Source organism: Podarcis vaucheri (genome assembly GCF_965113315.1).
Source record: "Podarcis vaucheri genome assembly, chromosome: 6".
Lineage (NCBI taxonomy): Eukaryota > Metazoa > Chordata > Lepidosauria > Squamata > Lacertidae > Podarcis > Podarcis vaucheri.
Window position 1 is genome coordinate 57,525,343 of NC_138764.1, and position 25,784 is coordinate 57,551,126.

General features: G+C 45.2%; 2 protein-coding genes across 9 annotated transcripts; one reads left to right on the forward strand and one right to left on the reverse strand.

Moving 5' to 3' along the window:
• Positions 1 to 1,129: 1,129 nt before the first annotated feature.
• Positions 1,130 to 5,815, forward strand: LOC309535602 (E3 ubiquitin-protein ligase TRIM56-like). Of its 2 annotated transcripts, none has more exons than XM_082228840.1 (2): positions 1,130 to 1,828; positions 3,282 to 5,815. In XM_082228840.1, the coding sequence occupies exons 1-2, from the start codon at positions 1,687 to 1,689 to the stop codon at positions 5,348 to 5,350; spliced, it is 2,211 nt and encodes a 736-aa protein (XP_082084966.1). In that variant the 5' UTR covers positions 1,130 to 1,686; the 3' UTR covers positions 5,351 to 5,815. The 2 variants fall into 2 exon arrangements, with proteins under 2 accessions (XP_082084966.1, XP_082084967.1); XM_082228841.1 differs by lacking the exon at positions 1,130 to 1,828 and adding an exon at positions 1,847 to 1,871.
• Positions 5,816 to 7,968: 2,153 nt separating this feature from the next.
• On the reverse strand, positions 7,969 to 25,733 carry TMEM125 (transmembrane protein 125). Of its 7 annotated transcripts, none has more exons than XM_082228965.1 (2): positions 25,587 to 25,733; positions 7,969 to 10,823 (listed from the first exon to the last, which is right to left on the reverse strand). In XM_082228965.1, the coding sequence occupies exon 2, from the start codon at positions 10,516 to 10,518 to the stop codon at positions 9,847 to 9,849; it is 672 nt and encodes a 223-aa protein (XP_082085091.1). In that variant the 5' UTR covers positions 10,519 to 10,823; positions 25,587 to 25,733; the 3' UTR covers positions 7,969 to 9,846. The 7 variants fall into 7 exon arrangements, with proteins under 7 accessions (XP_082085091.1, XP_082085092.1, XP_082085096.1 ...); XM_082228966.1 differs by lacking the exon at positions 25,587 to 25,733 and adding an exon at positions 19,455 to 19,612; XM_082228970.1 differs by lacking the exon at positions 25,587 to 25,733 and adding an exon at positions 17,466 to 17,636.
• Positions 25,734 to 25,784: the final 51 nt, after the last annotated feature.

Below are 25,784 nucleotides of genomic sequence, written 5' to 3' on the forward strand. Positions count from 1 at the left end.
AATACCAAGACTCCACATTATGCCTTAATCAGATATTTCAGCTAGTCATGCAGTATTGCCAGAATTATTCATAGCAATAAATGACACTCATTTTTAGCTGTTTTCTCCGTTTGCTCATACTTCTGTCCCTCACTGTAGAGTTATGGTTCAGTTTTGCAGCATCACATCAGAAGATGAAGAGGTGCTGGAAGCAACCAGCTTGTGTTCAATACAAAAACTGGGGTATAAACAAAACAAGGCCTGCAGAAGACATCTATAGCAAAATACACAGGCTTCACCCAAAGAAGTCATGAGCTGCAGCTACTTCCATTTCCTGTAAATGTCTACTTCCATCAAGGAAGCATCAAGCGCAGTGGAACTATGCAAAACTTAAACATCTAAATAAAGTGGGCTGGGTCAGAGGCTTCCTTTTGCTGCAGGATATCTATAAAAATACATGTGAAGCTTTTTTAAAAAAAAAACTTGAGTCAAAGTAACCCAATTCCATCTAGTTTGACTGAAGCAAATGCATTACCAAAAGAAAGTCAAAAGAGGTAGGACCAATCAAGACGTTTTGTTGCCTGAAGCAAAAGACAAGACAGTGGTTCCCCGTTGTTATTTTCAGGTGGGATTAAATCACCTAATGGGAAATTCAGGTTGCACAATTATAGTTGATTAGAAGCTCTTGCACAAAAATCATACTTCCCCCAAAGAGTGGACTTTTTGTGGTAAGGAAAGTGATGGGAAAATGCACTGGAAGGTGTGGTGTAATGCTTTGAAATAACATCATCTTACCTCCTTGCAAACAAACCAGGATGTATGCTCAATAAATAGACATCCTTACTCCAGCACTGGTGATGGGACAGCATCCTCCACCACACCTGAGGGCAGCAGCCTAGCTTAGAGGGCACAGGTCATCCGTTGGCCACATGACACACACAGCTATTCTCTTAACAACTTGGTGCCACTACTCTACTCTCTGGAAACTGCTGACTGGCGTAGCATCCTCACTCAACCTAATGATAGCAGGCTCTGAAAAATGGGACACAGAATTGTATATACTAATGAAGTATATACAGGCACACATGAAGAAATTGCTACTATAAATGAAAATAAAATATATCTCACCACTGTGGCGTAAAGTCTGATCACGTGATCAAGCTTGTGTTTACTACTTATGGGCAACTTCTAAGTTCCCTGTTCTCCCTTCTCATATTCTTTATATTTAAAAGGCTTGGACTGAATAGTCCTTCAAACACAGGCCTCTTTCAAAAGACTGTAAACAAAAGACTGTTAAGCCAGATGTATGGTCAGCATAAGCCCACCCCATTTTTCTGATAATGACGCTTCATTTTTCTAACTTCCTGCCATAAGGGGGAGAGGAGTAACAGTTCACTGGCAGAGTACAGGTTTTGCATTCAAAAGGTATCAGCTGAATCCCGAGTAGGGCTGGGGGAAACTGCTCCTAAAACTTTGAAGAACCACGAGCCGCCAATGAAAAAAAACCCCAAATAAGCACTGAATTAGGTGGACCAAATGTCTGGTTTTGTACACGGCAGCTTCCTATGTTTCTACTTGTTACCGAACTTTGCCGTAATAAATTTGCTAGTCTTTAAAATGCCGGGACACTAGCAGAGCGAACTCCCCCTCCACGCGCCCGAGAGGCGTGACTCCTCGCAGCCAGTCGCGCTGATTCAACAGTGCAAAATGGAGCCTCTTAACTCAAACAGGAAACCGGAGAGGAGGCGGCTCTGCTACCAAGATGAGCGAGGTAGAGCGCCTTCCGGAAATGACGCCGCGAGGCGGAAATCGCTCGCGCCCGGTCGAGAGACTGCCCGCTTAGAGGAAGGTGCCTGCCGTGTTCTGGAATTTTGCGCTTGAAGCGCCTGCAAGTGAGTGACTGCCTTGGGTGGGGCGGGGGGGGGGGGAGGCTGGGGAATGAGAGAGAGGCGCCCGCAAAAGAACCCGAAAGGGATAGAAGGAAAAGGATCGGGCCACAAGCGGGTGGTTTCCCGCTAACTGCCCGGTGCTCCGTCCTCAAGCTCTCGAGCTTGCCGAAGCGTCTCCTCGCGCTGGTGCTTTGCAATTTCCCCGATCTCGACCGGCTCGCTTGCTGAGCCAATTCCCTGGCACATTTCTGTAGGGCAAGTTAAATAGGTTTTTCGTTATTCTCTACTAAAAGAACTCCACACACACTTATGCCAGCACTTGGAAATTAGACCGAAAACACAAGCTGGAAATTAAGCCTGTAATCCTAAGTATGATTGCTTGAAACTTAACTCCCATCAAAATCCATATCACATATTTCAGAGGATGTTCCTTAGGTTCGGTGCATTTAATGTCAGACCATTGTTCCATCTATCACAAGATCTTCTGCACTGACTGGTAACAATCCCCCTCCCCACTCCAGCCCTATCTGGATAGGACAGGGTTTGAATTTTGGACATTCTGTATACAGAGCTCCTCTTATTATTCAGTGATCACTCATAGCCGAGTAAGATTGTCTTCCATGAACATGGTCTTAACAGTGAGTCCGTAAGTGACTGTGGAGGCCAATCCTGGATTCACACATCCACAGTGGGGACATAGGTTTCTGGGTGAGAATTGAGCATGGTAAGGGTTTGCAAAACGTGTCTTCCTCTTAGCTCGTTTCTCCCTTTCATCCTGAGTTTGAGCGTCTTTGAAGTCCATGACAGCAACTGCCCAGCCACTGAACTAGGGCTCTTCCCCATTATTTCCCTTTCAGAGGTCTAACATGGGGCAAAGTTCTCTCCCTGCACCCCCCACCCATATTTTTTTCTGGTTCCATTGTTGTAATCTATGCATGGCTTTCATGCTTTTTCCTAGACTGAAGTTCTACACTGGTGCACAAAATGTGTAATATACCAGTAGCCCATCTCTGCTTGCTTATGTTTGACCAAATGTTATTCTCTCCAGTCCCTTCTCCAGTTCCCTTGTGCTACAGCACTGAAGGCGGTAATTTTATTTCCAGTTCCTTTGGGGGCAGTTCCTGGCTCCCTAATCACAAATCCTTATTTATATTACTGACTGCAGTCCTATCTATATCTGTTCAGAAGTAAGCTCCATCCAGCAGGACTTATTTTCTAGCTGAGTGCATAGGGTTGTAGTCTTGAGTTACATTTCCACCTCCCTTTCAACAGGTCTGGTGTGGCTCTCTTGGAATTAGTAGGCAAAGAGCTTGCTAGGTTTATTGACACAACTTCTAAACCCACCTACCTCCGCTTCATAGCTGGTGCAAGACCCAGTTGGGCCATGCTGATTGTCTCTTGTTCTGTTTGTAGACCGACCAGACAAGATCATGGTGACTCAGAGTTCCACGTCACTGCAGGATTTGATTCGGGAAGATTTTTTGACTTGCAAAATCTGCTATGACCTGTATGTGGTGCCCAAAATCTTGCCATGCCTGCATACCTACTGCCAAAAATGCCTAGAGCCCTTGGTAGAAAATGGGACCATACATTGTCCTGAGTGCCGTCTGCAGTTGGAAGCTCCTGGAGGTTCTGTGGGGCTGAAGACCAATTTCTTCATTAATGGCCTCTTGGAACTGTTCCAGATGAAGCGCAGCAAGGACCTAGAGTGCACAGTCTGCTCTAGTGCTCAGAAGGTTGTGGCTGCCACTGCCCGTTGCCTGGATTGCAAGGATTTCTTGTGCCAAATATGTTCCCAGGGCCACTGCTGCTCCCGCCTCACTCTGCACCATAGGGTGGTGAACCTGGAAGAGTTCCTTGCAGGGCATTATGACACCGAGGTAAGATTTTTACAGGAACTGTGGTGCCAAGATCACCCACAGGAGGCGCTCCGCTTCTTCTGTGATACCTGCAGCATGTCCATCTGCAGGGATTGTCGCATGCTGGACCATTTCCAGCACAAAGTGGTTTCCATGTCCAGTGCAGTCCAGCGGAAACGACCTTCTGTAGAGCAGTTGATCAAGAGCTTGCAGGGAACAATTACCTGCATCTCTGAACAAGAGAAAGCTGTGGAGGAGGCAATGGACAAACTAAAAGTAGAGAGTGAACGTGTCAAGGAGAAGATCTGCAAGTATGTGGAAGATATCACTACTTACATCTTTGCCCAGAAGGACTGTGCTTTGGCAAAACTGAATGCCTTCCTAACAGAGCAGCTGGAGCGTTTTTGTTTAGCACGGAAGGAGCTGCAGAGTCAGAAGGACAAAGCAATGAACACTCAAGAGTTTTCTCAGCATATTCTATGTGTTGGGAAGGACTCTGAGATCCTTCACCTGGAAGGAATGATCAGGACTAGAGTTGAGGAGCTTCAGGCGCACAGACTGCCACAACTCCAAAGTCAGATTCCAGAATTAACCATTGCCTGGGATGAACCGCAGCAACTTTCTGAAGCATCAATTTTCAGTCTTGTCTTTCCTGGGGAGCAACCCACAAGAAATGCGCAGCAGTTGGAGCTGGGCAGTGAGTCATTGACGTCTCTGGGCGAGGAGAGTGGGGAGGTTATGGGCACTCCTTCTGATTCAGATGAAGACTCCCTCACAAGTGAATCTGACTCCTACTTTAAAAGCTCTTTTTCCTCCATTGGCTGGAGCAGAAGAGCAGGGTATGCTTTCAGCTTTGCGCTAGATCCATCCCTCACCAAACAAAAGCCTAATATCACTGGGATTGCTGTTGTGCCTCACAGTGGTCAAGTCGTCCTTTTGGATCAGGCAAATGCTGAGATAAAGCAATATAGCTCCTGTGGCCACTTTGAGGGGGTGATTCCTTTGCCTGCATCTAATTCTGTCTTCTGTGGCATCTCTGTGTGTGGAAAGATCCTGGCCTGTTCCTCAGAAACTCATCTTTTTTTCTTGAATCTTGATGGATTATTCCTGCGTAAACTGCAGCTGAGGGGCTCTGAATCGTCCTATCCCCTTGCTTCATATGGAGACTCTTATGTGGCTGTTAGTGAAGGAACTCTCTGTTCCATCTCATTGTATAGCCCATCTGGGGCATGTGTAGGTAGAGTCCAGCCAGACAACTATCATGGGGGAAAATTCCTGTTCATTGCTGTAAATAGCTGGGAGGAATTTGTTGTCTCAGACTTCATTAAGAAACAAATTGTGGTCATGGAGAAGTCTGGGGTTGTTCTGAATGTGCTTAAGCCCTCAACTTCACTGCTGGCCAAGCCATTCAGCATCTGTGTTGATGAAGACAGGAACATTTTTGTGATTGATCAGTTCAAAGTGATACAGTTCTCGCCATATGATAATACTGGGAAGGTTGTGTTCAGTGGCCAGGGTCAGATGGGAAGACCCAGAGTCCTGGCCATTGATGGTAATAACCTCATTTTAGTGAGGGAAGATGGAAACACTCATGTCTTTTACCTATACGGTAGTGTGCTATAGCTCATTAAGGTATGAATCAAGTGCCTAATTCTGAAATTCTGAGCATCTTTCTGGAAACTGGCACTATTGTGTTAACTAGATATTGAGATGGGCTTCAGCCTTTACTAGACCCGAGATCAGATCCTGGGTAAGAAATGCTGTTACACTCAGATGAATATGCATTGCTGAAGTCTTCTTGCTATTGTTAGAGCCTGACTTGAGAATAACGGCAGTAGATCAATATCTTACATGTACCTTTAAACCATGCATTGCATTCACACAATTACTATGATCTTGTCTTTGTTCAGACCTCTGGAGTCTGCTGCTTCAATGCAGATCTCAGTCGAAGGACCCATGGGAACAGGTGGCCAGACTTTTATTTGGAACCGACATTCCTACTTTCTCTGACATTGTGGTCATGGCAAATTTTGTAGATGCATCAGCAGGCTTGGTCCTTCATTCAATGAGCAGTAGACCAGCTATTCCTTTTTTCTCTCTCCTTTTTTCCCTTTTTTAATCTGATAATTCAAATTCAGGCATCAGGGTTAGTGCTGAGGAGGTCTCGGTCCTACCATTATATGTACAAAGACTAGGCTTATAACATTCCACTTTCTTCACCTGCTGTTGCGTGGACCAGGAACTATTGTGCCTTGCCATCAGATTGAATTTTTTTGAGAAGGGGCAATGTGAACAAACAACATAGCTTCTAGTGTAATTTTAACAGTAATGTGCATTCAGTGTGTAGTTTGTGGAAATGTGGATGTGCTTTCACATACATCTTCTCACAAGCATTTAATGCGCTTGCATAATCCCTGAGCACCCATGGAATTGTAGAAATTCAATAATTCTCCTTGCATACATGTTCCTTACTCAATGCCTACTAAATATGCTATCTTTGCTAGGGCTTGACAACTGTCACTGGCTCCATAAGCAAACGTGGAGGTGCTGAGACCAGGAATATTGTATTCCAAGCTTTTTATAGGCACACAGCTCAAGGCCCATGTCTTAAGATCCATGCAGATGTCACCTATGAATGGCTATATGCACATTTAGTTGGCACCGAGATCCGTGGTTGGTGAGCTACTGTCTAATCTTCCTGCTGTTCATTTTGGTAGTAAAGTAGTCATCCAGTTCCCTGACTTTCCACATTCATGCCCAAGGATGCACAAATGACTAGTCTTGAAGATGCACTTGAAGATGTAGAGCCCAATATCACCTTCTGCAGGCACACATATTGGAAGGTGGCCTTTCTGCTGTCTTTTAACACAAGGCCAAGATTGTTCCTGCAGATCACCCCCTTTTTGACCAAGCTATGCTGTAGATATCCTTTGATAGCTCTGTGCTTGGGAAAGTTGACTAGACATGTCTTTTTTGGGGAAAGAAGACCAAAACCTAAAGAGTAAAGGGATCATATGCTGCCTGCAAATCTAGTTCCTGTTACATCTAGTTATCCTCTGATTAAACAGGAAGGAATTTTATCAGCCTCAACATCCTGCACCTATGCTAGGCCCCTGAGCCTCCCTGCGCTCCATTAGTTTTACAGATACTATGGCATTGTTCAAAGAGCAGTGGCCCAGAGTGCTTCAAAGCTGTTGCAGTCACCAACTGGGCTTCTTGCCTTTGTCTTTTGGAGTTGTTGTAGCTTGACTTCCTTCCTCTTTTCTTCTGTGCCCTCCCCTTTCCTGGAGCAAGGTTGGGGAACCTGTGGTCCTGCAGAGGTGGTTTGGACTCCAACTCCCATCAGCCCCAGTTAGCATGGCCAATGGTCAGGGATGTTTGGAGTATCCATCCAACAGAATCTGGAGAGTCACAGGTTCCCCATCCGTATTCTAAGAAATAGGTAACTGTTGAAGGTGTGAAGAGGAGTGCAGGTACCTCTCTGCTGAATGCCATCATGCCTCATGAGTAGCCAGGGTCAAGGGTACCCCATTGTGCATTACTTTGTTCTTAAGGAGCTGTTAACATTTCTTCAGTATATGCTTTTGATATTAATAAAATTGAATAAATAGCCATTTTGTTGTACATTCTCAAGCCATGTGACTTGGAGCTGGTTTGTACACAGTAGAAAAGTGCAAGTCTCAAATTGCCTACTAACTTTTCACAAAGAGAGACAATGTGTGCATCTTTTTGCATATTTACTCAGAAGTAAATCCCAGTGAGATTATTTCTAAGTAAGCATAGAGGTTTTTGCCATGTTGGAAAAATCTTGAAGGATATACTGTGGCATATATTTTACTGAGTTTTTGCAGTAAATCCACAGCCTTATATCAAAGCCACGCCTAATCCTTGGAGCATGAAAAAGTGTTGTGTCCTTGGCTTTCACCTTACTTTGTGCGATATAAAGAACGGGAATATGACTTTGAAGCCTTGGACTTGTGGGCTTTTACCTTAAGGTTTAATCACAGATGGTTTCTTTGAGGACATGTGAACACAACTTAGATGGCACTTATAGTGTGGGGGCTGGTAGGGCAGGGGTCATGGGAACATGGGAACATGGTCTGTTTGGGATGCCAACATATTATTCACTAAGGTATCCTAAAGAAATCTGCTATGACAGCACCTGGACCTGAGTAATAGGTGCACTTTTAAGTTTGGGCCTTGAACCAGTTTGGTGAATAACTGCATGTAGCCCACACTCCTAGCAACAAACCCACTACAATTTCTATACTTTATTTCACATTGGTTTTCAGTGCACACATGATCAAATGAGATTTAAAAGGGGGAGGGAGACTGACCCAAGCATCATCATTATTCCCTAGATACAGCACTGGGAGAGCTGACAGAGGCATTAATAGATGAGACAAATGTATCGTACTGCAGTAGAATAATAATAAAGGACTACTTGAGACTTGTATAAGTTAAATCTCTTGCAGCTCATTTCCTCTGTGGGTGACCCCACTACCACCATAACATTTCACATATCTCATTTCCTTACATCTCCTGTAAAAGAAACGTGAGATTTTGTATTTGGATTGGAAAAGGAAACATTAACTTGTTCCTAATTTGTATTATTTACTGTTGAGTGCACAATCTGGAGTTTCTTTGTACAGAATACCTAGATTCTCCAATTTGCATACTGATGGCATACAGTTGTATGGTTTGTGTTTGGTATAAGGGCAAACTGTGAAGGTGTAGCCTTCTGCCTTGCTGTAGTATATCATGGGAGACATTGCCATGCTTCTGCTTCTATTGTAAGCCTTTCAGTGATCCTGGCCCTTTAAAAAAATTATATCAGCTGTTGCAAATACTGCCCTTGCTCTGCCTGTTGAGCATCAACTCATTCAGGGCAGAGGCTGTGGATTCTGGGCTCCTTTATAAATCAGGGCTTGGGGGTTACCTCAAGTTAAGAATTGATTCAAGCTAAAGAGATATGGTTACACTAGTGTGGGGAAACTCAGTTGGGCAAAATTGTGTTCACAAAATAAATTGTACCCACTGATTTTTTGTATCCACATTTGAGTCTACTTCAAGACCTTTTGGGAAGGTGCTCTAGATAGAAACTGACAGACAGAGCAAGCCTACTTGGCTGTTAGCTTTGATGATTTCCCTTACAGAGAGGTCTCTTGAGTAAACAAAGTAGTTATTAATTTCTCATACTCTATGAACTAAGTCCCCCAACGCCAGCTGTATTCGCCACCCATACATTGATGCTCGTCTTGTATACATGCACATACATTCCTGGTATCAATTTCCATAGTCTTGTTTCTAACCCTGAGTATCCAGGGGCATTCAAGCCAGGAAATGTTATTCCCATCCATGTATCCTGCTATCAGGTGCCAGTGCTGGGTAGTAAGGGTGCGTGTGTGTGTGTGTGTGTGTGTGTGTGTGTGTGTGCGTGCCTGCCACTGTCTTCACTGTTCTGGCGAGGACAATAAAACTGTTAGGATATATGCTCCATGCAGCTTAGTTATCCCTCAGCCTCCATGTAACTATCCATTCAAAACAGAACTGTATGCATTCCATGATAATGACAATCACATCACACAAAAACAAGGTTTGGGCACCAAATTCCATTTCCGTATAATTGCATCATTCATTTTTGTAAAAGTAAGTAGACTTTGGGGCTTCAAAGATAAACATTAAGAAGTTGGGAAAATCAATATAAATAATTTTTTTAAAAAAGAAAAAGGTTGGGGTAATGCCTGGTGCCACTTCAGAAATGTTGGGGAAACTAATTAGTGAAACGAACACTCTATCCAAATTGAACAGCCTCTAGTACCATTTTCACTGTTGTGCTAGAAAAGCCTTTCTTTGGAACGTTGACTATTTCCACACCTTTATCTCCCAGCACTCAGTAGCGAAAACATCTTTATGTGTTGTGGTCTCTGGCCAACAAGCCCAGGCCGCTATCTCGGCAGAAGAGCTCTGCAGCAGAAATTCCGGCACATTGCTGAGTGCAGCACAGGAAGACGCATCTGCGCCAGGCTGGTTGTCGTAAAGTGCAAATGCCAGTCCAATATTGAGAGTTCAACCCTGTGGTCAAAGGCGGCGGCAGCCACTAGGCGTTTACTTGAGGGTTAAATAAGATTTGCTGTGCTAGAGGTAGGAGCGAGCCGCCGGTCGGCCGAGATGCGTCCCGAGATGGTGAAGAGGGTGCTGTTGTCCCCAGCGTCCCGGTTCGGAGGTACAGCTGAGCAACAAGAAGTCCACATCAAATAGAGCAGCAGGCTGAGCAGGATGATCGCTCCAGAGGCTGTGAGCACAATGCCACTGACAAACATGCTGGCAAGGGGGCGTTGGGCAGTTGGGTTGCTGCCAACGCTGGTGGTGGAAAGCACAGTGAGGACTGTGCCACACACCAGCAGCACCAGGGCTGTCACGAGCAGCACCGCACAGTCCGAGGCACCGCCACTCTTCAGGAGCGCAACTTGCTCTCGGCTGCGAATGCAATTCATGTCCTGGATGGCTGAGCTCAGCAGCTGCTTCAGTAAGACCAAGAGTGCCAGTAGGCAGAGTGTTGTGCCCACTGCCAGCCTCCATTCCCCAGAGCGGCTGCTTGTACTATAGAGCAGTGCAATGCCACCTACTCCACAGGCAAGGATCAGAGCCACAGCTACCCCATAGCAGACAAATGACTTTCTGGGCTCCTGGAACCACCATAGCTCCACATGTTCCTCCAGGATATTCCTCTGGATCCGGCTGGCGTTGGCTGGGGGTCTGGGCACACCCAGCGGCTCTAATTCAGGCATGCTGGACACTGGATTGGCTCCTACATAAAGGTGGGTCCTGCAGATGGAGCTGCCGCTTCAGCTGGCGAGCCTGGATGGGTGTGACATTTCCCAGCAGGAGAGGGCAGCACCCTTCACTTTTTCTTCCTATGTGAGGCAGCAGTGCCAGAGCCAAAAGCCTGCAGCCCGCGTATTACTGTATGCTGTTGGAAGCGCAGCACAGGAGGAATGTAGGACTCCTCTCTCTTGAAGCCCAAAGTGAAAAGCTGCTTCAGCCTTGTACGTAGCTCATTTGCTTCCAAACTCACGGGGATCCTGGCACATATCTGAAAAAAGAAATGACGACAAAAGGTTACGAAATGAAGATTGCCTCTAGAGAGGGGAGGGATCCACCTCCTTTCCCTTGAAATTCCACTCCCGGAGTTCCAAAGAAAAAAGAGTCATAAGGAAAACGCCACTCCCTCTGGGGTCAGCTAATGTCCATGCAAGTAAAACCTGCTTTTTACGGGCAGGGCAACAGCCCTGTCCATGCCTTAGGAAAATAAATAAAAATTCTGCACTTTCCCAACCCTAGCTCCGCATGCCAAGAAAAGCAGAATTCTGCTTTCATAAGTAAATTGTAATTTGCACTTGAATTATCCATATGAAAACAAACCAACCATTTGGGCAGATTTTTCTCGTTTTGCAGAATCCAAATCATTCTGTCATAGAGAAGCTCCAAAACTATACAGGAAATGCGGTTCTCATCTCTGCCTCAGCCTTTATTGATTTTACCATGTGCTGCACACCCATCTTCAGGACAATGTTCTCTTCACAGTGCTTAGAATCATTTTGAAAAAGATAAATGCTGTTATTCCTCAGGATTCTGAGTTCTATTCTCTGTGCTAACATCTGTGCTGGAGTGAGGCAATTGGGTATTGCACCCAGCTTTGCTTATGGCACGAAGATGAGAGATGGAAAAATAAACAGAATTGGGCAGTTCTTTCATTAGATAATGGTAAAGGGTGAGTAGCCAAAGCAGAAATCCAAGTTTTGTGATTTCTTCCTTTAGTTTATTTTTTCATATTTAAAATATACACGATATCATATGCTTTTATCATTGGAGACATCCTCCAGTCATATTAGTGTCACAGAAGCAATGAAAAAACAAAACACCTTATCCAAGACTGTTCAGAACTTTCCAGTCAATATTAAATAACTGTCAGAAGACTGCTTCCAGATAGTCTAGACAAATATGCAGCTCTCTCATGTGTTAGCTACACTTAATCTGTTTTAGGACTATTCTTGCTGTTTCGCATGTACAGAAACCTGCACAGGGTCCTATTGTGTGTGGAGAGAAATAGCAAATGGAGAAATCCACTTTAAATGTGTATTGATCAGCACTGGGTGCTGCTGAACATGGGTACATATCTGCTTTCTTGGTCCAGCGCATTTAGCTATTACGTCATTTTTATAGTTGCATGCAACACCTGGTTATGAACAACTCTCTGGATCGGGGCCAAAGATGGCCTTGCATTAAATCCAGAACTGCTAAAATCACAACAACAATCATTTTATTTGTATGCTGCCTTTCCACAAAAGAACCATTTTACAAGAAATAAAAATGAACCACACCTGAAAATCAACCGTCGTAAGAATAATTCTATAATAGCATAATAAACAACAGCATAACTGCAAATCTAAGAACATACAAAACACTGTACAAAACATTTCAGTACAGTGGTACCTCGATTTAAGTACTTAATTCGTTCTGGAGGTCCGTACTTAACCTGAAACTGTTCTTAACCTGAAGCACCACTTTAGCTAATGGGGCCTCCTGTTGCTGCCGTGCCGCCGGAGCATGATTTCTGTTCTCATCTTGAAGCAAAGTTCTTAACCTGAAGCACTATTTTTGGGTTAGCGGAGTCTGTAACCTGAAGTGTATGTAACCTGAAGCATATGTAACCCAAGGTACCACTGTACTATAAATACAGCAAGATTGCATTAGCAACATTACGCCTCCCAGCAATACCAAAAATAACAAGGGATCTTGACAGTTTTGCCTTGCTCCTCCATTCACCTCTCCCAAGATGTTGCTCACAGTCCCTCTCTAGCAGGTTTCCAAAGGCAGGAGGTAGCTGGAAACAGGGGAAAAACTAGGCTTTCTTTCAGCCACGTCAAAGACTTGGCAAAAAAACCCCAACCCGTGCAAGTCTGCATACATATGCTTGCAAACATAGACACAACCTAAACACTTTTGATCTTAAAAGGGCAGAAAAAGTTCCCATACAGGGTCTTTCTTATCAGGTCTATTATAGCAGAGCAGCACAAGATTGTACTGAAATCTTTTAAAAGTTGTACAGTGGTACCTCGGGTTAAGAACTTAATTCGTTCTGGAGGTCCGTTCTTAACCTGAAACTGTTCTTAACCTGAAGCACCACTTTAGCTAATGGAGCCTCCCACTTCTGCCACGCCGCCGCCACGCAATTTCTGTTCTCATCCTGAAGCAAATTTCTTAACCCGAGGTAATATTTCTGGGTTAGTGGAGTCTGTAACCTGAAGCGTCTGTAACCTGAAGCGTATGTAACCTGAGGTACCACAGTGGTGCTTCAGGTTACAGATTCCGCTAACCCAGAAATAGTACCTCGGGTTAAGAACTTTGCTTCAGGATGAGAACAGAAATTGCGTGGTGGCGGCGTGGCGGCAGCGGGAGGCTCCATTAGCTAAAGTGGTGCTTCAGGTTAAGAACAGTTTCAGGTTAAGTACGGACCTCCAGAATGAAGTAAGTTCTTAACCCGAGATACTACTGTATATTGTTGATTCACTTTGCTATCTAGAAATAGATTAAGGGATTTAGAGGGGTTCACTTTCCGAACAGTAACATCCTTATAGCTTTTCACAGCAGTGCAGGAAAGTTCGTTAGTACAATAGCACGCCTAATGTAATCCAAAGAAGTAATGACCACCAGTGATTCAAGAAAGTAAAGCCTGTATGCCTGAGAAGTAGCACTGATGGCTAAGGAGATTTGGGCCTGAAGAGGCAAAGAGAGAGCTGGGTTTCACATATGATTTTTAAATCATCATATCCTACTTTGTCTGTGGGTTTTTAGTTCATTAGCACTCCGGAGAGAATGTGAGGCAAAGTAGCAACATTTATAGATGATGCAAATGGTTCAAGATGATTGTTAATAAACTGATTTTCAAAACAATCTTCAGCCATTGTGGTTTTTCAAAGCTGTTCACAATATCCACGGGAAGCAAGTAATTTAAAACTGCAGGCAAAATCACAACATAAAAAAGCAGATAAAACAACAGCACAAAGTCAAAAGCTTCAAAAGAGTCAGCAAAAATAAAACCCAGGGGCAAACCCACAATGAGAAGTTAGATTTTTGTAGTGTGCCAACACAACTGCAAATGATTGCAAGAAGAGAGTAAAGAGGTCAGTAGCAGCTAAAATTTGCAGTAAAAGTCTATGCATATTTAGTTCATCTGCGCTTACTCCTGGGTAAGTAGTTACAAGACTGCAACCACAAGGTTGCTTAGGAGCAAAGTTGTGGGAGTGGCATGGGGAAGAATACCTTCGTCATGTATCCTACCCTGCTACCATTCAAGAAAGATAAATATTGCTTCTGCACACTTAACACCTAGAAAAGCAAATCAGTTGCTAGAGATTATTAAGCAAGACAAATCAAAGTAGCCCCCAAATACCAGCATTGCTCCTATACAAATTCTGCCTACCTCATGAATCTTAGTGGAAGATAGCAGGCCTGGTTTATGTGCAGAAAAAAGCAACCAAAGTAAGCAGAAATATGCAATACCTTTCACATGACAGCTTATGAATGTAGGACTACAGTATGCAGAGTAGGCAGCTGGAAAGTTGTAAGTAGTTAGGTTAGAACTTCTTATCAACAAAAATCAAGAATGTTTTGGATAACAAAAGAGGGAAAGGTGGTATTTTGTATAATACTAGAGTTGGAGATCATTCTGTGAAATAAAGGCACAATTTTTTAAAAAACAAAAGGCATATCTTCTTGCAAAATATGTGCAATATGTGCAAAAATAGCTGGTTCCTTAGATGCTCAGGGTATTCAGCATAACGAATAAATAGTAGAAGCTAGCAATCTTCAGAAATTTTCAGCATCTGACCACAAGGGCTAAATTGATGGACCTCATTAAAGCTACCCCTGCAATAAAGCTTCTTCCCAGTGGATACTTAAAATGAGACTCCATCTTCCAGAGGGCTGATAAAAGATCCTTCTTTGAAGTGATCTTCCACATGGGGGCCTTTGCAATGACATCCCACTTCCAATGAGGATTAGGGTTGCCATATTTCAAAAAGGAAAAACCAGGACACACTAAAGACCCCCAAATCGACTTGCCTAAGATCCAGGACAAAGCGCCGCCTTTTGGAAATTCCCCCCAGATGTCAAATCTGCCTTTGAAATCCCAGTAATGTCTGGAAAAATTTGGACATATGGCAGCCCTAATGGGGATGGGTCAATGGGCCCTCATAAGCAGCACCCCCCTCCAGGAATTCTAATAGATTCCATTCACTGGTACTGCAGTCTTGGATGTCCCCTCAGCAAGCTTGCCCCTGGTGCTATGGTGCACCTGTCTTGTACAAGTACCTGCCTTGTCCGTCAAAGCTTAGCTGCATTAGGGCTCCTGGATCAGATCGCCACAACATCCCTCAGCTGAGCTGTGCTCGCCTCTGGTGCTGGCAGCAAGGATAGTGGCAGAGGGCAGGGATCCCACACAGTAATAAAGCCCCATTCACAGCACCAGCCTCACATGGTTCCTCATCAGCATCTGCCTCTTGTCACCAACTGGCTCTCCGGCTTGTTGAACAATAGATCCTTGCGTCAAGGCTGCCTTAACCCTTGAGACGCAAGCCTTTGTCTAGGAAGAACGGAGACCTGGATGGGGTGCTAGGACCTTCTGTGTAGTAAGTTCCCCCCCCCCCGCTCAGATGCAAACCATTTGTCAGTTGTCTCTACATGTAACCACACGTAAACACCTTGCTCTCCTGACCAGTGGTGGAGCTACCTGCTGTGGCACCAGGAGCGGTGTACATTTGGGGGTGTGGCTGGCACGCGTCCGGGGGCATAAAGCGCCACCCGCGGGGTGCGTGGCAGGCAGCACACGTCTCGGGGGTGCGCAGTGAGCGCCGAGCGTCCCAGGGGGGTGGGGGTGGCCGCGATGTCACCCCCCTCGGCATAGCACCTGGGGAGGACCACTCCCCATGCCCCCACCTTCGTCCGTCAGTGCTCCTGACGTCTCCCTCCAGGGAATCTCCAGGAAATGGCTGTTAAGTATTCCCATACTTAACAGACAGAAATGCTACTGTCCCAAGCAAGTGCATCCCTGCCAAGGCGACCTTGGAATATCTTTGCAGCCTCTACAGCTACAAACTTTGTTTAGACAGATATTGAAAATGGCAGGAACAGAACGGAAAACAGAGTCATTTTCATAAGTAAAGGCAGTGCTTGCTAAATCTGCATGCTGCCCCTTAATCTTCTCAAAGCCACTCAGCTTCTTGCTGTCTACCTTTTGCCTAGGACTGACCTGTATTTTACGTACTGTATAGTATAGTACCATTTGTGACTTTATAGCAGGAGTGGGGAGCCGGTGGCTCTCAGGATGTTGCGCTACAACTCGCGACATCCCACAAGACTGATGGAAATAGCGAGATCCACAGGCTCCCAATTCCTGTTACAGAGCAGGATAAGGAACCCTTTACAGCCTGAGGGCCGCAAGCCAGAGGTGGGCAAGATCAGAAGCAAAAGTAGGTGGGGCCAAAGGCGTATTACTTTTTTAGGATATGTATATTTTTATGGGTTTTTTAATGTGAATCATTCAATATGGTTTAACAGTACTTATTCTGTATGTAAACTTCTTCAAGGTGCTTTGGATAGTAAAGCAGTCTATACAGTGGACGCTCAGGTTGCAAACGTGATCCGTGTGGGAAGCACGTTTGCAACTCGCCGCGTCCGCAATCCGCAGCACCGCGTCTGCACAAGCGCAGGTTGCAATTAGGCACTTCTGTGCATGTGCAAAGCACGATCTTGCTCTTCTGCGCATGTGCAAGCACTGAAACCCGGAAGTAACCCATTTCGGTACTTCCGGGTTCGGCGCAGTGTGCATCCCGAAATCATGCAACCTGAAGCGTCTGTAACCCGAGGTATGACTGTAAATGGAATTTTTTTAAAGAGTGGACAGAACGACAAATAAGTAGGCCTCATTCCACATATGAGTAGGCCTCATTCCACATGTACACACATCTCTCTATCTCCCATCCAGACAAACAAAATCAATCAAGATAGGCCTAGGGCACAGTCCAGCCAAGCAAAAGCACAAAAGGAAGGTGTGGGGGTAGGACCCATGTGCGGTGTAGCTTAGGGAGAGTCCCAAGGCTGCGTTTGGTGCCTGGGCCTGAAGTTCCCCTCTCCTGCTATAGAGTACAGTGGACGCTCGGGTCGCGAGTGCGATCCGTGCGGGAGGCACGTTCGCAACCTGCAGCGTTCGCAACCCGCAGCGCCATGTCTGCACATGTGCGGGTTGCAATTTGGCGCTTCTGCGCATGCGCAAAGCACGATTTAGCACTTTTGTGCATGTATGAGCGCCGAAACCCGGAAGTAACCTGTTTCGGTACTTCCGGGTTTCGGCGTGTCTGTAACCCGAAAACACGCAAACTGAAGCCTCTGTAACCCAAGGTACGACTGTATACAGCAATGTGAATGACTGAAGACAGCCCTTGTGGAGAGGGAGCTTTGCATCCCACTGTCTAAGCTGGCAGAGTTTAAAGCATCTTGCACAATAAAGCACCATCTTACTCTCTTACCATTACACGTCTGTGGTGGGGAAATGCCAAACACTGGTAGGAGGATATGCTAAAAGTAGAGCAACACAATGCTATGATGCATTTTCATTACGATTTTTCACTGTAAAAGCTGCCACTTGAAAGTTTTCACAATAAATAGAATCCCTTACCTTCATCCTCTTTTATCCTTTTTCAAAGGGCCTTTTCACAAATATGGTTTCCCTGTACCGCCACTGGTGTAAGGGGGAGAAACTCTCTCGCCTTGAGATGCGCATCCCATTGGAAGCAATGCAGTCCAGAGAAATGACACCTGCATATCTTGTCTCTGCATTGCATTCCTTTCAATGGGAGGCACTTCGCATGTGCATCCCAGCCTGAGGGAACGTTTGCCCTGTTGCTTTGGCAACAGAGGCATGCACACTCTTCCTCCGGCATCCACCTTCTTACAGTTTATTCATCCCCTTTTGCCGAGGAATGTAAAAAATGGATGAAAAAGCAAGGCATCGTATCAGAGGGGCCAGAGATCTCCACAAAATGCACCACTACCCTGTTTCAGCTCAGCACTAAAGATAACTGCACTTTGGAGATATCAGTCAGGTATCAGGACTGAGCATACGCAGGAAATGTGGCTCATGGGTCAAAGCGAAGTGAGGTCTAATCATACGAGCATCTTACTGTTAAAATCCACCACTATCTAAGGCTGCAATCATATGCACACTTACTTAGAAGTCAGTAGGAGTTGCTTTGTGAGTAAACTTTTAAACATGCATGGGTCCAGGCTATCTTTAAAAGCCAGTTTAAACTCTTGTTGCTGCGTCAGTTAAGAGATCTGGAAGATGTTCAGTAAAAGCACTACTACATTACAGGGAACTAAGGGGACAGCTAAAAATCCCTGCTCCTCTTGTAACAGATCCCCTTTATTCTGGCCAATTGCTTAACATCTAGATCAGTGGCTACTTGAGACTTGCCTTGGCAGAACCAGGTGGTCAGAGAGGGGAGGGGCCTGATCCAGACACAGCCTGACCGTGTCAGGCCAAGCCTGACAGAGCATGAGATCACTGTTAAAATCATAAGGAGAACAGGCTTCTTCAGGGCACGTTGCCAGCTGAGGCTGCATTGATGCAGAAATCAAAGCTCAGTGACTTGTAGGAAGGCCAGGAGGAGTTGAATACATTCCCCCACCCTCTGCGTGCACCACACAAGCCTTTCCATTCTACCTGTGTGTGAAGTTTGAACTCCTGGAGGAACAACTGATTGTACCCTGTGGATCCATGGGCAGAGGCATCCAAGTCCATGGTTCCATCCACGTCACTTATATGCCAAGCAGGCGAAAGAGCAGCTGTGTGCTCTGAGCGGTACTTGCCTGGGATCTGTGCTGCTGTTGGCACACGATGGCTTCTAACACACTGCTTGCTGTGTTTTGCTGGATTGCCTGCTGCCAGGAAGGGATTACAGCCATCTTGGATTGTTAGCTATTCAGCATTAACCCATATGGGAAAGGACCTCTCACACTCCTTCTCATCCCTTCCTGCTTTTAGAACCGTAGAATTGTTGAGTTGGAAGGGACCCCCCACAGTCATCTAGTCCAGCCCTCTGCTATGCAAGAATCACAGCTAAGTTTATGGGGCTACTGAACAAGGGCAGACATAGCAGAATGCTTCCAGGCACTTTGAGATCATGTTGTATTAGAATGGTAGAGTTTGAAGGGACCCTGAGGATCATCTAGTCCAACCCTCTGCAATGCAACAGAGTCTCTGTCTCAACACACAGTCCCCCATCCAATATGAAACCGTACCAGACTCTGCTTAGCTCTGCAAATCTGCTAGCAGTTTCACAGTTGCAACAGATGTTTCCTAGGAAGCCATTATTAAATGAAGTTAAAATAATGGTGGTGCTGGTGATCTGAGGAAGAGCAGCTTTGAGGAAAGACCCCGTCTCCTTTCCACACATCCTCCTATCCTGAAGGTATCTGAGCACAAGGCAGCACACCAATCCCTCAGGAATGCCTCTAAAGATAGTTGTAGGCTAACAAGGGACGAGCAGTGTGTACATGGGGAATTTGAAGAGCTTCCCACGCCAAGCCTTGACTGAAAGGGAAGATGATAGTATGTAGTGGAGACAACCAGGTAATTGCTGGAAGGGACATCAGCTTCACTCACCTAAAGCTGATTCTTCACAGAAGATGCTGTAGCAAGTCTTGTTTCTTTTGCCTAAGCTCTCGGACTTGCCAGGATGCTGGTGTCGTCTTCTCCTGCTATTATACTTGACGGATGGGACAATTTTCAGGTTGTGGCCCGAGGATAAAATTAAAATCTATCTCCTTCCCTCCCTGCCTGCGTCTACCTGTCAAGCAACAGGTGCAAGTCCCACCTCCTTCCTCCGCCTGTCCTAGCCCAGGTGCCGTGTCTGATAGGCTCGTAGCATACGCTGACCTTTGCCCAGGCAGGTACATTCTCCAGAAGGGTGGGGATGGAGAGACAACCTGCTGTTGTCCTTGGAAGCATTCCAGCCTGGTGACTGTGTGCTTGAGGGAAGCGGAAATAAGAAGGCTGCTGGAGCAAGGGAAGCAGGAGGATATACAATACAGGCAGAGGTAAGCAAATACAGGTTGAAAGAGTTCTACGTTAACCCTCACCAGACAAGTTCCTTGCCAGACGGGTTCACATTTCCACCCCCTAAGGAGCAGCGCAGTCACATTCTGACTTTTGCTAAGGGGCAGCAGAGAGGCATGGGGCCATTTAGAATGCAGGGTGGTGCCAGGAAAGAAACACAGCCATTCTGCATTTTTGTGCACCCGTCAGGAAGCTAGGAATCTTCATCAGACTTCTTGAAAAGAGAGGTTTTCTTTTAGCCTAAAGCAAGGCATTTTACTGGCCTTTGGGAGAAAAAGTTCTGACTGGGCAAGATCTTCTCATGGCCTTAGTGCAGGCATGGGCAAACTCGGCCCTCCAGGTGTTTTGGGACTACAACTCCCATCATCCCTGACCACTAGTCCTGTTTGCTAGGGATGATGGGAGTTGTAGTCCCAAAACATTTGGAGGGCTGAGTTTGCCTATGCCTGCTTTGGTGTCTAAGTAGTAACGGTATGACTAGGATAGTATACTATAATCATTTGTAAAAGAGTAGGGACTTGTGGGAATATTGGCTAATGAATGGATCAGACTTTGACCGATGGGCAGTAAACCCCTTACACCCTCAAAGCCTTTCCTCCCACGATGGTTTCATCAAAATAAAGTAAGTGAATAAACAAGATACAGTGGTACCTCGGGTTAAGTACTTAGAATCATAGAATCATAGAATCATAGAATCATAGAATCATAGAGTTGGAAGAGACCACAAGGGCCATCGAGTCCAACCCCCTGCCAAGCAGGAAACACCATCAGAGCACTCCTGACATATGGTTGTCAAGCCTCTGCTTAAAGACCTCCAAAGTGGGAGACTCCACCACACTCCTTGGCAGCAAATTCCACTGTCGAACAGCTCTTACTGTCAGGAAGTTCTTCCTAATGTTTAGGTGGAATCTTCTTTCTTGTAGTTTGGATCCATTGCTCCGTGTCCGCTTCTCTGGAGCAGCAGAAAACAACCTTTCTCCCTCCTCTATGTGACATCCTTTTATATATTTGAACATGGCTATCATATCACCCCTTAACCTCCTCTTCTCCAGGCTAAACATGCCCAGCTCCCTTAGCCGTTCCTCATAAGGCATCATTTCCAGGCCTTTGACCATTTTGGTTGCCCTCCTCTGGACACGTTCCAGTTTGTCAGTGTCCTTCTTGAATTGTGGTGCCCAGAACTGGACACAGTACTCCAGGTGTGGTCTGACCAGAGCAGAATACAGTGGCACTATTACTTCCCTTGATCTAGATGCTATACTCCTATTGATGCAGCCCAGAATTGCATTGGCTTTTTTAGCTGCCGCGTCACACTGTTGGCTCATGTCAAGTTTGTGGTCAACCAAGACTCCTAGATCCTTTTCACATGTACTGCTCTCAAGCCAGGTGTCACCCATCTTGTATTTGTGCCTCTCATTTTTTTTGCCCAAGTGCAATACTTTACATTTCTCCCTGTTAAAATTCATCTTGTTTGTTTTTGCCCAGTTCTCTAATCTGTCAAGGTCGTTTTGAAGTGTGATCCTGTCCTCTGGGGTGTTAGCCACCCCTCCCAGTTTGGTGTCATCTGCAAATTTGATCAGGATGCCCTTGAGTCCATCATCCAAGTCGTTGATAAAGATGTTGAATAAGACCGGGCCCAAGACAGAACCCTGTGGCACCCCACTAGTCACTCTTCTCCAGGATGAAGAGGAACCATTGATGAGCACCCTTTGGGTTCGGTCAGTCAGCCAGTTACAAATCCACTGAGTGGTAGCATAGTCAAGACCGCATTTTACCAGCTTCTTTACAAGAATATCATGGGGCACCTTGTCAAATGCCTTGCTGAAATCAAGGTAGGCTACATCCACTGCGTTCCCTTCATCTACCAGGCTTGTAATTCTGTCAAAAAACGAGATCAGGTTAGTCTGACATGACTTATTTTTCAGAAATCCATGCTGACTATTGGTGATCACAGCATTCCTTTCTAGGTGCTCACAGACTGTTTGCTTAATGATCTGCTCCAGAATCTTCCCTGCTATTGATGTCAGACTGACTGGGCGGTAATTATTTGGGTCCTCTCTTTTCCCCTTTTTGAAAATAGGGACAACATTTGCCCTCCTCCAGTCTGCCGGGACTTCGCCTGTTCTCCAGGAATTCTCAAAGATGACTGCCAGTGGTTCTGAGATCACATCTGCCAGTTCTTTTAATACTCTTGGATGCAGTTCATCTGGCCCTGGAGACTTGAATACATCTAAACTAGCCAAATATTCTTGTACTATCTCCTTAGTTATTCTGGGCTGTGTTTCCTTTGCTGAATCATTTGCTCCAAATTCTTCAGGTCGGGCATTGTTTTCTTTATCGGAGAAGACTGAGGCAAAGAAGGCATTGAGGAGTTCAGCCCTTTCTGTGTCCCCTGTTTGCATTTCACCATCTTCTCCTCTGAGTGACCCCACTGTTTCTTTGTTCTTCCTTTTGCTACGAACATACCCATAAAAGCCTTTTTTGTTGCTTTTAACCTCTCTAGCAAGCCTGAGTTCATTCTGTGCTTTAGCTTTTCTGACTTTGTGTCTACACGTGCTGGCTATTTGTTTGAATTCCTCTTTGGTGGTTTCCCCCCTTTTCCATTTTTTGTACACATCCTTTTTTAATCTTAATTCAGTTAAAAGTTCTTTAGATAGCCACCCTGGCTTCTTTAGGCACCTTCCACGTTTCCGTCTCATTGGTATTGCCTGTCGTTGTGCTTTTACTATCTCCCTCTTAACAAACTCCCAGCCATCATGAACTCCCTTTCCTTTTAGTATTGCTGTCCATGGGATCTCACCCAGCACTTCCCTAAGTTTTATGAAGTCGGCTTTCTTAAAGTCAAGAAATTGAGTCCTAGTATGCTTGGCTGCTCCTTTCCGCTGTATAGTAAACTTCAGAAGAGCATGATCACTCGCGCCTAATGATCCTTCCACATCTACCCCACTAACCAGGTCATCAACATTGGTTAGGACCAGATCTAAAATGGCTGTTCCTCTTGTTGCTTCTCCCACTTTCTGGACAATGAAGTTGTCTGCAAGGCCAGTGAGGAATCTGTTTGACCTTATGCTCTTGGCTGAGTTTGACGTCCAACAAATATCCGGGTAATTGAAGTCCCCCATTACTACTATCTCCCTTCCTTTTGCATGCTTGGCCATCTGTTCCAGGAAGGCATCATCTATGTCCTCCGTTTGGCTTGGGGATCTATAGTAAACTCCCACAATGAGGTCTCTGTTATTCTTCTCTCCCTTAATTTTGACCCAAATGCTCTCACTTTGGCTTTGAGGTTCTAAATCTTGGATCTCTTCACAGGTATACACATCCCTGACATATAACGCCACTCCTCCTCCTTTCTTGTCTGGTCTGTTTCTCTGAAATAGATTGTATCCCCCCATTATTACATTCCAATCGTGGGACTTATCCCACCAGGTTTCAGTGATGCCTATTATGTCATATTTAGTTTGCTGTACCAAGAGCTCAAGCTCATCTTGTTTATTTCCCATGCTTTGCGCATTAGTGTAGAGACATTGAAGTCCATTAATCATTCCCCCGTGTCTCTTATTTAAGGATTTTTTCCTCCCACCACTAGGTCCGCGTGCTGTTTGCTCCATTTGGTCTATGACATTTGGATGATCATCTTCATTAATTGATAGACTCCTACCTTCAGGAGCACTGTCTCCCTCCCCCACATTAGTCAGTTTAAAGCCCTCCTGATGAGGTTTCTGAGATTTTTGGCAAAAACATTTCTCCCAACCGTTGTGAGGTGCAGCCCATCACTTGCCAGAAGTCCATCTTCAAGAAACTGCAGTCCGTGATCTAAGAATCCAAACCGTTCCTGTTTACACCATTTGCGAAGCCAGCTGTTCACTTCCACTATTTTCCCCTCTCTTAATTCATTCCGGAGGTCCGTTCTTAACCTGAAACTGTTCTTAACCTGAAGTACCCCTTTAGCTAATGGGGCCTCCTGCTGCCGCCGCGCTGCCGGAGCACGATTTCTGTTCTCATCCTGAAGCAAAGTTCTTAACCCGAGGCACTATTTCTGGGTTAGCGGAGTCTGTAACCTGAAGCGTATGTAACCTGAAGCGTATATAACCCGAGGTACCGCTGTACTTGGTTTTTGGATTAACAAAATAGAGAGACTAGGAACCATCTCTCTCTGCCCCCCTTCTATCCATTAACTTAAGGTTCCCAAATCCTTTCAATATACAGAGGTATATTTAAGTAATACTGAGTGGGTAGGCAAGTACCATTGCTATGGGACACTCAAGATAGTTGGTGCAACACAGCATTCAGTTTTTTTGGGGGAGAAGATTGCATATGATATTTTCTAAGACTTGTAAATGTCTTACTTTTCATGAGATTGAAGGCTTGACTTAATACATATTTTTATCTTAATACTCCAATACTGCCTGTACTTCATTATTGTGGGAGCGGGGAAAACTTATGATAGGTGGTATTGTTATATCCATTTGATAGATAAATGTGATAGAAAGAGAACCATGTATATGGTCATCCAGCAAGCTCATGTCAGAGTTCAGAATATCCAACACACGGTCAAGCCAAGTGCCACCAGGGTTTTGAGTGGTAAAAGATTTGTGGTTGATGGTGACAGCAGCAGTCTAGGATTGCTTTTCTTCCTCTTTCTCCCCTACCTTGCCATCACATACTGCAAGGCCTGTCTTCCATTGGCTTCACATCTCCTACCTACCTCGTTCCTGACAAAAAGTCATAATTCCAGGTTATGCGATTTCTAAATCATGCCGAGTTATTGGATTCTGTTACTCTTCCCTCTCTTCATTTATTGTGTCCTCCCTTACCCGAGTGTAATACAATAGCACATATTCCTTTCCTATAAATGACAATGGTCATATCTTCAGTTGGAAGGATTTTTTGAACTTCTGGTAGGCTTCTGGCAACATAAACTGTCTGGTGTAATGCCTGATTACGTGCATGACAATTCGCATTTCCTTCTGTAAATCTGTGGTACTACTTCCCACCCTAACCCTGTCTTCAACACCTTTCTTCTGGTTGACTACCAATTTGCACAACTGATACAGTATAATAGGGACGCGGGTGGTGCTGTGGGTTAAACCACAGAGCCTAGGACTTGCCAATCAGAAGGTTGGCGGTTCGAATCCCCGCAATGGCGTGAGCTCCCATTGCTCGGTCCCTGCTCCTGCCAACCTAGCAGTTCGAAAGCACATCAAAGTGCAAGTAGATATATAGGTACCGCTCCGGCGGGAAGGTAAATGGCGTTTCAGTGTGCTGCTCTGCTTTGCCAGAAGCAGCTTAGTCATGCTGGCCACATGACCTGGAAGCTGTACGCCGGCTCCCTCGGCCAATAAAGCGAGATGAGTGCCGCAACCCCAGAGTCGGCCACGACTGGACCTAATGGTCAGGGGTCCCCTTTACCTTTATACAGTATAATACTTACCCTCTCCCCTACTCTAGAAATACTGTCTGATTTAAACAGGTATGTTTTAGCAGGAGACAATGCTGCACTGATACCATGTGTGAATTGATTCCTGTTAAAAACATGCAAGTTTTATTTGGAAAACACTGGGTGAAATATGAAGACTAAGTGTGCACTAGAATGCAAAGCATGGTTTTCATAGCTATGTTGACACAAAGAAGAATGCTAACATACCTTCTTGTAAAAAAAGAAAAGAAAAACCTTACCTTGTGATGCAGGCATGACATGAGCACAAAGGATTGTTATGCTGCCTCAGAATCCAAGACATGACTGTAAACATAGCTAAAACATCCAATAAAGCCTACATTGCCATTCTGCCTCTGTTCCATGAACTTCCTCTGGTCTAGGAGTAATCTTCCAGCAAGTGCTAGACTCCAAAAGTCCCTTGGTGAGATGGTTTGTCA